This window comes from Scyliorhinus canicula, chromosome 15 (assembly GCF_902713615.1).
Source record: "Scyliorhinus canicula chromosome 15, sScyCan1.1, whole genome shotgun sequence".
Classification (NCBI taxonomy): domain Eukaryota; kingdom Metazoa; phylum Chordata; class Chondrichthyes; order Carcharhiniformes; family Scyliorhinidae; genus Scyliorhinus; species Scyliorhinus canicula.
In genome coordinates this window covers 60,412,967-60,427,034 of record NC_052160.1, presented here as the reverse complement: position 1 = coordinate 60,427,034, position 14,068 = coordinate 60,412,967, and the positions used below count along the sequence as shown (strand labels likewise).

The window sequence follows — 14,068 nt, the reverse complement described above, 5'->3', positions numbered from 1 at the left end:
GGTAATGGAGTTTGAAGTTGCAGCTGATAACAATGGCTTCTGTCTTCCCAGTATTTAATTGGAGGAAGTTTCTGCTCTGTCAGTACTGGATGTTGAATAAGCAGTCTGATAACTTAGCAACAGTGGGGAAGTTGAGAGAGTGGAGGTGAGATGGAGCTGGGTGTCATAGTGTGATTGTGAAACTAACACTGTACATTTGGATGATGTTGTCGCGGAACAGGATGTAGGATAGTAATAGGAGGAGGCCAAAGAAAGATCACATTGCAAGCGATTCTCTGGCTGTGAACAGATAGTTAAGAATAGAACCAGGTGAGAGCAGACCCATCCAACTGGATGACGGTGGAGAGGCATCGGAGGAGGGTGATGTGGTTGAACCTGTCAAAGGCTGCAGAAGGGTTGGGGTGTGATTGGGCTTGTGGGTGGGGAGTGATACAATGAAGTGATCAGAGATGGCCGTATCTGTAATTGGGGACTCACAAAACCACAGGGTACAGATGCTATAGGAAAAATAGAACAGGAGGTAAGAGAGGAGGGAGCTTTGGCTGCGGAAACGGACCCCTCACTTTCAGTTCTGAGTCCGCACATGCCAGACTCGGACAGCGGACCGACATGAACAAACTAGGTCACCCCGATCGGCCATGCGCATTGCATTGCTCCGGCCCGATCGCTGTCCCGGCCAGCCATAACGCACGTCCCGGTGCTATATCTCCCAGTCCCCCACCAGGGCGGCCACGGACTGAGTCCCGACCGGCCATACCACATTAGTTCCACGCCATCATGAACTCGGTCGGGAGCGGAGTATCGCTGGGAGGGCCTCTGGCAAAGACCCCCCAGCCGCGCAGCGTAATCCGTGGATGCGGGATTCTCATGGGTCCGGAGAATCGCTGGAACGGTGACAGGCCCGATTCGGTCGGGAACTTCTATTCTCCGCCCCCGCGTCAAACGCGATTTTGATGCGGGGCTGCAGAGAGTCCAGCCCCCTGTCCCATGAATTTGATTGAGTTTTTTGAAGGGGTAACCAAGAAGGTAGATGAGGGCAGTACAGTCGACGTTATGTACACGGACTTTAGCAAGGCCTTTGACAAGGTACCGAATGGTATGTTGTTGTATAAGGTTAAATCTCACGGAATCCAGGATGAGGTAGCCAATTGGATATAAATTGGCTTGACAAGAGAAGACAAAGGGTGGTTGTAGAGGTTTGTTTTTCAAACTGGAGGCCAGTGACCAGCAGGGGTCAGCACTGGGTCCACTGTTATTTGTTATATATATTAATGATTTGGATGAGAATTTAGGAGGCTTGGTTAGTAAGTTTGCAGATGACACCAAGATTGGTGGCATAGTGGACAGTGAAGGTTATCTGGGATTGCAACGGGATCTTGATCAACTGGGCCAGTGGGCCAATGAATGGCAGATGGAGTTTAATTTAGATAAATGTGAGGTGATACTTATTGGTAGATCTAATCAGTTAATGGTAGGGAGTTGGGGAGAGTTACAGAACAAGGAGATCTATGAGTGCAGGTTCATAGCTCCTTGAAAGTGGAGTCACAGGTGGACAGGGTGGTGAAGAAGGCATTCGGCGTGCTAGGTTTCATTGGTCAGAACATTGAATTCAGGAGTTGGGACGTCTTGTTGAAGTTGTACAAGACATCAGTAAGGCCACAGTTAGAATACTGTGTAGAGTTCAGATCACCCTATTATAGAAAGGATATTATTAAACTAGAAAGAGTGCAGAAAAGATTTCTGAGGATGCCACCATGACTCAATGATTTGAGTAGAGGCTGGATAGACTGGAGCTTTTTTCCCTGGAGCATAGGAGTCTAAGGGGTGATCTTATACAAATCTATAAAATAATGAGGAACATAGATAAGACTGATAGTCAACATTTTTTCCCAAAGGTAGGGGAGTCTCATACTAGAGGGCATAGGTTTAAGGTGAGAGGGGAGAGATACAAAAGGGTCCAGAGTCGCACTTTTTTCACACAGAGGGTGGTGTGTGTCTGGAATGAGCTGCCTGAGGCAGCAGTAGAGGTGGGCATAATTTTGTCTTTTAAAAAGCATTTACGGGCAGCACGGTGATGCAGTGGGTAGCACTGCAGCCTCACAGCTCCGAGGTCCTAGGTTTGATCCTGGCTTTGGATCACTGCCCGTGTGGAGTTTGCACATTCTCCCCATGTTTGTGTCCAAAGTCCAAATATACCAGATCGACTGGCTCCCCCTTGTCGACTGTACAGGTTACCTCTTCAAAGAATTCCAACAGATTTGTCGAGCATGATTTTCCCTTCATAAATCCATGCTGACTCTGACTGATCCTGCCACTGCTTTCTAAATGGCACCCGCACGCGATCCTCCCCCCCCCCCAAACGGCGTGTTGCGTTTTACGACAGGCCACTCGGAGAATCGCCGCTCGCCGTTTCTAACGATTGAGCGGCGATTCTCCGGCCCGAATGGGCCGAGCGGCCTGCCCAATCCGACCGGTTCACGCGGCGCCAACCACACCTGGTCACTGCCGGTGTGAACAGCGCGCAGAAACTGCGTGTGGGGCCTGTGGGGGGGAGGGGGGGGGAGGGAGGATCGAGCACCGGGGGGTGCTCAGGAGGGGTCTGGCCCACGATTGGTGCCCACCAATCGTCGGGCCGGCGTCTCTAAAAGACGCACTCTTTTCCCTCCGCCGCCCTGCAAGATCAATCCTCCATGTCTCCATGCCAACCTGCACATGCGCGGGTGACGTAATTTAAGCGCCGCCGGCCGCGTCATTTACACGGCACCACTTTGACGCGGGCGCCAAGGTCCGGCGCGCGTAATTGACGTGGCGCCGCTCCTAGCCCCCTGGGGGTGGGAGAATAGGGGACGAGGAGCGGCCTCCGACGCCGGAATGAAACACTCCGGTTTTCACTCTGGCGTCGGCACTTTGTCTCCCTTTGGGAGAATCGCGCCTTATGTATTTAATTGCTCAGCCATTTCTTTGTCCCTTATTATGCATTCCCCTGTTTCTGTCTGTAGTGGGTCTACATTTCTCTTTACCAATCTCTTTCTCTTCACATATCTGTAGAAAATCTTAGTGTCAGTCTTTATGCTAAACCTTTACCAAGCTCTGGTCAAGCTACAACTGCATCCAGTTCATCATTAGACTGTCAGAAAGGAGTGGCGGTCCATAAGAGGGTGCAGGGGGTAGATTTACTAGAATGCTTCCAGGATTGAGGGAATGTAGCTGCAAGCATAGGTCGGAGAAGCTGGAGCTGTTCCTATTGGAACAAGGATGCAGTTGAAGGGCGATAATATAATATTGGAACCAACAGAATTGTTTGTCAAACAATTGATAAAATTAGATATTGGTTTCCCATTCATAATGGTTTAAGTAGCCTAGCCCAAAGCAGTCTGGTATTTTTATGGATTTACAATTAAGAAATAACATTGGGCACCTCAATTTTGAAGAAAATATGAAGTGAAATCTTGGGGCCCCAAGGCTAGGTTGCATTCTGAGCAAAAGCCTGAGGCAGAAGGAACGTATCGTCTTTAGGATTATTGACTTACTTGATGCTTATTTAACAAAAATCAGAATGCTCGGTATATTGGTAAATAAAAAAAATCAAAGAGTTCACGTCCATAGTATTCTAAAACGACTGCTTATTCAGACGTACAAGAGTGTGTTTTTGACGTTTACCTTGAACTCATTAGTTGGCTGGAATGTGGCTTTATGTTTGTGCCAAACGATAGGAGCCTCCTTTTTTCTTTATTTATGAGCAGGGGGGGCAAAGAATAAAGCAACACTGCACCATTCAACCCAGTATGTCTGTGTGCCGGTCACATGACTCAGTCCTGTCTATCATCAACAATATGATGTGTTTTTAATGTACAAATTGATTGGTGACACAGTGGGAGAGAATAAAGGAGAACACTTCCCTCTCTTTTGCATGTCGTTGTATAGAAATTCTTTAGGCTAGACATCATGTGGTCTACCGTTGAAATCTTTTGTCTGTGAAGTAGTTTGCCTGGCTGTTGCCAAGGCCCAACAGTCCACAGTAGGCAATGGCAACACAGGGAGCTGTTTGTAAAGCATTTCAATGACTAGGATACAGGCAGCTAACATTAAATGTAATTTACTGAGCAGAACTAAAAGCTGCAAACAAGAACTGAATTCTAATCGTCCTTCCAGCCAGTTGCTAGGCGACAGGACAAGCCTTGGGAGAAAAAGTATTAATTCCTTTCCCTCCTGCGCAAGGAGAGCCTGGTAATAATGTTAGCCTGCTAGTGATAAGAGAAGATTCCGGACTGAATGAGCTTTAAAGGAAGGTAAAAGCATAGTTTAGATGACAAATCTGGAGCATTGTAAGAGTAAATGCTGATATTTAGACTGTGGTTACCTAGACACAGCACTAAGCCTTTCCACCGAGCATGGTAGGTGTGGGGCCTGTACATACTCTTTTCTTACTTTCCTTAAAGACAAGGCTTCTATTCATGGATAACAACAGCAGCTTTCAGTCTTTTGCAGAATTATCTCATTCTACAACCATCTGCAGGAATATATGGAGAGAGAAGAGGGAAATTAAAATTGATTATTATAATGAATGCCATGACTGCTTTAATATCCATACCATTAACGATTTTTTGATTCCATTAATGGCAGTCAAAATTGTAAAATTGACAAAGCAGGGGCTCCTGTTAATTGTGTAACTTAAGTTAATTCCTCCAATACCACAAAATGCTGTTCATTAAATCAAACTTCTCCAAAGGCCTAAACACACATTTTTGCCATTTATATTCTGGAACTCAGCAACCATTCATATTGACAGAGTAAATTAGTTATACATGGAAATGTGCATTTATGACAAAGCTCAAAATGTATTTTTTTACCCCTCAATTCGCCACCCGCCTGAAAAATTGAATTTTCAAATGCAGCACTTCAGAGGTTAGGCATTAGTACAAGAGGGGCCCCATTAAATGTAATGGAATAGGGAATGACTAGAGTAAGTGATTTGTATACCATCCCTCCCCACTGCTATACTCATCAGAACAGAATGTGGCAGTGAGCACAGTTACATATAAGCACACAACATTGAGAGAGATCACCTGGTAAAATAAGCCAGTCCCACATTCTTGGCTAGAGCATCATCACAAAACACTTCCTCCTTCCTGCAACTAAGTAATCTCTTGGGAGAGGCAATAAGAAAATAGAGAACAAATCCCAGGGCCAATAATTCTCAGGCAAATTCCTCTCCGACCTCCTGAGGCAATCTAAACCAAATTCACTGTTTTGCGGCCCTCAATGGTCCTTCAAACAAACGGCACTTCATCTGTAGGCCTCTGTAATCTGAGGCGGGTGGGCACTAGAAATAGTGCCACCGGCCAGTCAGCTGGTCCCCCAGCTCCATCCCGCCCCTGTTCCATTTTAGGTCTCTGATTGGCCTTCCAGGTTGTGGGAGGGAGCCTGCCGTCCTTAATTGGATGGCAAGGCTGCCCCCTGGTCCCGGCACAGGGAAAATCACAGTGACTGTTTCCCACACAGTACCAGCCTCTGATGCACTTTTCACCCTGATTGTGTGGGGGGGGGGGGGGGGTCAGAAGCCCACAGGGAAAATCCTCTTCCTGACAGTTTATCCGTGTTTTCCTGTCCATCGCATTCTTCTAAGTATATTTCAGAAGGGGACAGCATGGTGGCACAGTGGGTTAGCCCTGCAGCCTCACGGCGCTGAGGTCCCAGGTTCGATCCCGGCTCTGGGTCACTGTCAGTGTGGAGTTTGCACATTCTCCCCGTGTTTGCGTGGGTTTTGCCCCCACAACCCAAAATTGTGCTGGCTAGGTGAATTGGCCACGTTAAATTGCTCCTTAATTGGAAAAAATGAATTGGGTACTCTAAATTTATTTTTAAAAAGTATATTTCAGAAAAACAAAGCTGCTCTGTTGCAGAGTTCTCTACAGGTCTGGTTCAGTTAAGTCACACGAAGGCCTGAAAAAATTGTCTTTTTCTTTTAATCAGCGGAGGCACTTGGATTACTTCAAGGTTGTCTGAAATGTTAACTTGGAGTTTATTTGAACTGCTGTTGAGTTTAAGTATCAGAAATATTTTTTTCTCTCCACCTGGCCCCAGGTCTTTGTTTCCCATGGGGTCTTTTCGGCACCTTCTATTGCTTCTGACCCCCACCTAACCAATACGACAGCAGCCGATTGATTAACCCAGAAGTACTCGAACATTGGTCTCATCAAAACAGCAACCTATCCATTTAAAGTTTAATTAGCATCATCAAGAAGAGTAAAATATTGGTCTCTTTTCTGGTACAGTGCATCTTATCTTAACTGATCAGTTGAGTTGGTAATGATCTGATGAGCTGCTCGCAGAAAAATACTTTTCACTGTACCTTGATACACGTGACAATAAACAAAACCCAATCCAATCTAATATTGTTCGTTCAACTGTTAAATGTTCCAGCATCACAGGACTTTTTAATGTAAATGTGCAAAAACCCTGACATTTTAATATCCAGCTACAGACAGAGTTGATTTAAAGGCAACCATTTAAAAAAAGTTATAGAGTACCCAATCATTTTTTTTTCCAATTAAGGGGTCATTGAGCATGGCCAATTCACCTACCCTGCACATCTTTGGGTTGTGGGGGTGAAACCCACACAAACATGGGGAGAATGTTTAAACTCCACACGGACAGTGACCGAGACCTGGAATTGAACCTTGGACATCGGCGGCATGAGGTTGCAGTGCTACCCAGGAGGCCCCCAGCTGCTTGCCCTCTGTGCAGACTGGCACACTAGCACTGCTGATGCCACCTGGTCACACTGGCATCATGACACCTAGGTGCCAGCCTGGAACTGCCATGGTGCCCACATGGCACTACCAGCTGGCAGGAGCATTGCCAGACTCAAGGTGCCAAGCTGATGTTTTTTGCATGAAGGGGATTGGGCTGGGGTCGCTCTGCATGGGTGCGGAAAGGGCCAAGGACCCCCTAGGATACATGTGCTGGGGCTTGGGGGAATTCGGGGGTTGTGTTGGGGGATCAAGAGATTGGGACACCATTTAAAAAAATATATTTTTATTCTCCTTTTTCACATTTTCTCCCAAATTTACACCCACCAACAATAAAAAATAATCAGCAACAAATATGTCAATCCCCATAACAATAACAACAATCCCATCCTCCCACCAACCCCCAAACAGTAGCCCGCATGTTTACATAACCAAATGACAAAAAGGAATCAGGGATTACCCATAGTCACCCTTAATACACACAGCCCCCCTCCCTCCAACCCTCCCACCCACCCCCCCCAACTAATGTTTGATGTTATCCAGTTCTTGAAAGTGCATAATGAATAATGCCCATGAATTGTAGAACCCCTCCGTCCTTCCCCCTCAGTTCAAACTTAACCTTCTCAAGAGTCAAGAATTCCAACAGGTCCCCCCGCCACACCAGGGCACAGGGTGGAGAGGCTGCTCTCCATCCCAACTGGGGAGATTGGGACACCATTTAAGTGCGGACTTGCCACGTGTTTCCCACTGAGGCCCCCGATCTTCTCAGCTGGCGCCAGGAAACATCCGGGTAATCACGCATGCTACCGGGCTCTGTCCCGGGTTGATCGCAGTGTTCTCTGTTGAGGATTTACAGCAGATAATCAAGATTAATGAGGCTTACTAAGAAAGTAAATAGCAACAGATTGTCAGCAGGGACACATATTGACAGGAACAGAAGAATTCAGGGAACTTAGATAAACCCTCTTTACACAGGGGGAGTTAGGAATGTGGAATTCTCGGTCCAAACCATAGTTTTAGCAGGTATTTGAAAAGTGATAAAGAATTTCTTCACATAACGAGTGGCTAGGATCTGGAATGCACTACCTGAGTGTGATGATAGATTTTTTTTGTGGTTTTCAAAAGAGAATTAATGGATTAATTGAACAGCAACAACGCAGAAGAAGGCCATTCAACCCCCTGTGTCTGTGCTGGCAATTCAGCATGTATCATATCGAACCTTCTACCCATAGCTCTGCACATTCTGCCTTTTCAGATAATAATCCAATTTGGTCTTAAATGCCTCAGTTGAACCTGTCCACCACACTCAGGCAGCGCAATCCAGATCTTAACCACTCACTGCTGAGATTTTTTCTCATGCCGCTACTGGGTGCAATTTTCCGGCCCTTCCCACCAGTGGGATCTTCCGGACCCGCCACTGGTGCCCCCAACCTACCCCGCAGTGGGTTCCTCGACTGCGTGATTGGCATAGCTAGTGCCATCTGGGCGCCCTGGCACCTCCAGCCTGGCACGCTGGCAGTGCCAGTCTGACACTACCACGGTGCCAAGATGGCACTGCCAGGCGCCAGGTTGGCACTGCCAGTGTTCCAAGCTGTCATTTTGTGTGTGCTGGAGATCAAGCTGGGAGTGCCCTGTGTGGGTGTTGGGGGTTGCGGGGATCCTCCTCCCACAGCATGTTGAGGCTTGGTGGGGGTTTCAGGGGTTGAGCTCCGGCGAGCGAAGCTCCTCAGTGCTGAAAACGGGGTTACAGTAACTTCATTGCAGTGTTAATGTAAGCCTACTTGTGACACTAATAAAGATTATTATTATTATGTGCAGCCTCGGCCACATGTTTTCTGCTTCGGCCCCTTATCTAATGCGTGTGGCATTTTATAGACATGTGTTCCTCGGCTCTGTGAGCGTTGGGAAACACGGCTAAACGCTCGCTATGGGACATTGTTCCCTTTTAGTTGAATTGTGCCCTATGTCTTCATGGGGAGCTGATAGAATTAATGGCCGGGGTTCTCCGTTGCGAGTCCACCCCGCTACCGCTGCCAGCGGGATCAGGGAATCCTGCTGCCGGCCGTGAACAGACGGAGAATTGCACCCAATGATATTTTGTGATAGTATGATTGTCCAGATTTCTTAATCCTTCAAAAACGCCACACAATTGGAGGTGACGCCAACAATCTAATTGGAAGGAATACATCCCGATCAACTTCGGCATTTAAAAAAAAATTTTTATTCGGGTATTTGCAAGTTTTTCGAATAATAACAATAACACAACATAAACATGGTACAATAAACATTTCCACCCCCACGGTAGCATTGTGGATAGCACGATGGCTTCACAGCTCCAGGGTCCCAGGTTCGATTCTGGCTTGGGTCACTGTCTGTGCGGAGTCTGCACATCCTCCCCGTGTGTGCATGGGTTTCCTCCGGGTGCTCCGGTTTCCTCCCACAGTCCAAAGATGTGCAGGTTAGGTGGATTGGCCATGATAAATTGCCCTTAGTGTCCAAAATTGCCCTTAGTGTAGGATGGGGTTACTGGGTTATGGGGATAGGGTGGAGGTGTTGACCTTGGGTAGGGTGCTCTTTCCAAGAGCCGGTGCAGACTCGATGGGCCGAATGGCCTCCCATTCCCGGGCCACCTGGATTCTCAGATACCGAAAGCTTCTGACCATTCTAAACGGCATCTCTCCCAGTCTCTTCTGCCCTCTTGCCTGGATCGTCCCCCGAGGATCTGCATAGCTTCCCCCATCCCCTCCAACGGGTCTGAAATATGCAAGAGCAGTTCATCTGTGTAAAGCGAGACCTGGTGTGCCACCCCCACCCCCATTGAACCAGCCCTTTCCAGTTCCTAAAGGCTCTTAATGCCATGGCCAATGGCTCTATGGCCAGAGCAAACAGTAGCGGGGAGATGGGGCACCCTTGCCTCATCCCTCGGTGTAGTTTGAAATACCCCGACCTCAGCCGGTTTGTACGTGCACTCACTGCTGGTGCCTGATAGAGCAACCGCACCCAGTCAATAAAGCCCTCACCAAACCCAAACATTCCCAGCGCCTCCCACAGGTAATCCCACTCCGCCCGATCAAAGGCCTTCTCCGCATCCATCGCTACCACCACCTCCATCTCCCCCCTTCCTGAGGGCATCATAGTAACATTTAAAGGCCTTCGAACATTGGCCTTGAGTTGCCTGCCCTTTACAAATCCCGTCTGGTCTTCCCCTATCACCCCCGGGACACAGTCCTCTATCCTTGTGGCCAGTATCTTAGCCAGCAGTTTGGCATCCACATTCAGTAGAGAAATTGGCCTGTATGACCCGCATTGCTCCGGATCCGTCACCCATTTTAGGATCAATGAAATTGAGGCCTGCGACATTGTTGCCGGGGGGGGGGGGGGGGGGGGGGCTCCCGTCTCTCTTGCTTCATTAAATGTCCTCACCAGCAGTGGGCTCAATATCTCTGAAAACGTCTTATAGAATTCCACCGGGTAGCCGTCAGGCCCCGTGGCCTTGCCAGACTGCATGCCCTCCTGCCCCTCAATTATTTCCTGAATTTCAATTGGGGCTCCCAGCCCTTCCACCAGATACTCATCCACCCTAGGAACCTCAACTGACCCAAAAACTGCCTCATCCCCTCCACCTCAGCCAGGGGTTCCAACTCATATAATTTGCTGTAAAAGTCCTGAAATACCTCATTCACCTCCACTGGGTCCAGGACCATAATCCCACCTCTACTCTTTACTCTCCCTATCTCCCTGGCCGCCTCCCTTTTTCTGAGTTGCTGCGCTATCATTCTGCTTGCCTTTTCCCCATACTCATAAATCGCCCCCCTTGACTTCCTCAGCTGTTCCACCGCTTTCCCTGTAGTCAACAGCCCAAACTCCACATGTAACCTCTGCTGCTCCCTCAATAGCCCCACGTCCGAGGCCTCCGAGTATCTCCTGTCCACCTGGAGTATCTCCTCAACTAACCTAGCCTTCTCGTCCCGTTCCACCTTTTCTCTGTGGGTCCGTATCGAGATTAATTCCCCTCTGACCACTGCCTTCAAAGCTTCCCAAACCATTGCTGCAGAGACCTCCCCCGTATCATTTGTTTCCAGGTAGTTTTGGATGGACTTATTCGCCCGCCCACAGATCACTTCATCCGCTAATAACCCCAAATCCAGCCTCCATAGCGGGCGTTGTCCTCTCTCCAAACTAACCCGTAGATCCACCCAATGTGGGGCATGATCCGACACTGCGATTGCCGAGTACTCAGAATACAAACGTTGATGCAAGAGTATACCTTGTGGACATGGGAGAAAAAAGAAAACTCTTTCGCCCTTGGCCGTGCAATCCTCCATGGGTCTACTCCCCCCATCTGTTCCATAAATCCCTTCAATTCCTTTGCTGCGGCTGGCACCCTCCCTGTCCTGGATTTTGACCGGTCCAATTCCAGATCACTGACTATTAAAATCTCCCCCCATGATCAAGTTATGTGACTCTAAGTCTGTGATCAGACCTCACACCCGCCTCATAAATTCCACATCGTCCCAATTCGGAGCATATATGTTCACGAGTACCACCCGCAGCCCCTCCAGCTTCCCACTCACCATTATGTACCTACCCCCCATGTCTGACACGATTCTCCCTGCCTCGAATGCCACTCGTTTATTGCTCTCGATAACGTCGGCACTTTTTAAAAGTTCCTTTTAAACTGGTGTGCAGATAAAGTGTGACAACGTCTGCAGTATGTCACTGAGGTCATGCTATTCTTTTGAGGTATGCTTTTATTTCTTCTTCTCAGGACCTGGACGCACGGACGAAGAACGAAGTGACGATCGGCACCGCCATCGAGAGGAGCGCCTCATTGCCCGAGAGCAGGAGAAGCTATTGAGGTGAGTGGGCTGGAGCCTGGCAGAACATACTGTCAGTTCACATTTGCCAGCTCAGCACTTTCCCTCAAAAAGGGGCGTTGCATGTTTGGACCAGGCATATTGGCACAGCATAGGCTTAACTGGTCAGGCCACTGGCAAATCTTAAACGAAGGCCCACCACAACCCTCTCTTTGGCACCAAACGTGCCCTGAAGGCTTTCTGTCTCTTACCTGGACAATAATGTACAAAAAGTGTATAAGTCTGTATTTGTTCCTGTAAATGTGACAGAAGCTATGGCACTTCCCACATCTTATTTTGTTGACAATACCCCAATTATGATGAAACTCAATCACCTCTAATTCAACTTGGCCCGCCCTGTGATGTCACTCGTGCACCAAATCAGACATTCATGGGTTTAAGCCTTTTCTTTAGGACTTGAGCATATTGTCTAGGCAGGCAGTTAGGGTGGCCAACCCTCCAGGATTCACTTGGAGTATCCAGGAATCGGAAGATCCACCTTCAGGACCCGGCTGTGTGCAACCCTGGAAAAAAATCATTCAGACATTAAAAAAAGGTTTTTTTGTTATTTTCTTTGAACATTTCTTTTTACTGGATATTAAAAAATTGAAAATGGGGGGAAATTACTGTTTGGCTGACAGTCAGGCATGATCCAGTTGGGTAATGAGTCTCTTTCCAATTGGCGTGGGAATGCCATCTGTTGGCAAACTAATGGCTGGAGTGGTTGGGGGGGGGGGGGGGGGGGGGGAGTCATGTGATTGAATCCATTTAAGTTGTGCAACAATGAGAGAGTCATGCGCTGTTGGGTGTAGCGTCTTTCAAATGAGACGTTAGACCCAGGACCTATTTGCCTTCTCGGGTGGCATTTTAGAATGGGGAAAAAGCATTTGGTTCCTTGGCCAAGTATGTAATTTCAACCAACATCACCAAAGAGCAGATGGCCCAGCCATTCACGGATACGTTTGCTGCCACTCCATGTGACACCACAGGTAGCTGCCTGCATCATCCATTGAAACACAGAAAGCTGAAGTTTATTTAAAACGTAGACGTACATTTAAGGTACAAGTTTTGTTTATTGCCGTTTTCAGATCTTCTGTACAGTGGTGAGTGGGGAGAGCAAAGCAGTAAGTGGATCGATGAGGGGGGCGTGAGTGGGGCGGTGAGCAAGTGAGGCGGTGAGCGGAGTGACGGGAGGCAACAAATAGGCATGGTGTCAGACAGTGAGCTGAATGGCGAATCCTTTCTGTTTGTGGAATCAAAATGTCTGAAAATTGAGAATGCTTCAAAAATATCTCATTGGCTGTGAAGCACTTTAGACATCCCAAGGCCCTGATAGATGTCATATAAATGCACCTTTGAGTTGTCGTTCACCATGAGTAATGCCATAGCATATCAGCTCATAATAATTTGAAAATAGAAGGCATCATACAGAGGAAAATGCCATGAATTGGTTGTTGATGTAATGTCTTATAGAGATCGTAGAGTGACCAGCTCAACAATGACCTCAGTCAAAAGGACAAGTGTAACAAATGCTTTTTCTTTGAAGTAACAATCAGGCCCATTCACTGGCCTTGGAAAAATGTTGAGTGAAATGAAAAGTAGCCTCATTAATTCCGATACCCCAAGTTCTACAAGTGTTATTATGTTTAAGCCATCCAAGACAAACAGTTTAAAAATAAAAGCTGTACTGTGTATACTGGAGGAATTATTCTTATTATGTTTACTACTCATGGTTCCCTGGAGGGAATGTTTTTTTGACTGTAGTTTACCCTCTCTGTGTCTGCTCCTATAAAGCCTCGAGAGACATTGACGAGACGCAACAAAGTCTCACCCGGCGCAAACTGCAGTTAGTGAGATAGGGATGGAAAGGGTACAGCTGTGTTATCTGAAGCTGGCACAGATCCAAGATGGCAGGGCTGTTGGAGGAGCACAAATACCCCCTTTATCGGATTTGTGTTATTTAATCCTGACTTACAGCAGTTGCTATTTTTTCCCCTGTAAGTTGAATTACTGTTTGGGACTTATGTTTTTAGATATCCTCTTACATTAACCTCACACTTTTGAGTTGCTTTTAATAAAAGCAGTTTGTGATGTGGTCAGACAAGTGGCAGAATGCTCCAATATTTTCGTAAGTATTTCGTACGGGAACAGAAAAGGAGTTGGTTCTAAATGTAGCAGGTATGCGATGAACGGTGAATCCCGACATCCATTGCTGCATTTTGCCCGGGGAAACAGGTATTCTTCCACCAATTGCCCCATAATCTTAAATATTAAAATAGAGAGGAAAGCCTTGCATTCATATCGCACCTTTCACAACCTCAGGGCATCCCAAAGCACTTTTGAGCCAATGAGGTGTCTTTGAATTGCAGTCACTGTTGTAAGGTAGGAGACACAGCAGCCAATGTGCACATAGAAAACCCCCGCTAACATCTCTACGATAGTGACTAGATAATCTGTGTT

At 47.3% G+C, this 14,068-nt stretch overlaps 1 protein-coding gene across 11 annotated transcripts in view; it reads left to right on the top strand.

Moving 5' to 3' along the window:
* The window catches only part of tnrc18 (trinucleotide repeat containing 18), a 194,729-nt gene that overhangs the window by 92,958 nt on the left and 87,703 nt on the right, over positions 1-14,068 (top strand). For all 11 annotated transcript variants that reach the window (XM_038819344.1, XM_038819339.1, XM_038819334.1 and 8 more), the window contains one exon: positions 11,521-11,611. In XM_038819344.1, coding sequence (XP_038675272.1) covers positions 11,521-11,611 — 91 coding nt within the window. The remainder of the gene's footprint in view (positions 1-11,520; positions 11,612-14,068) is intronic.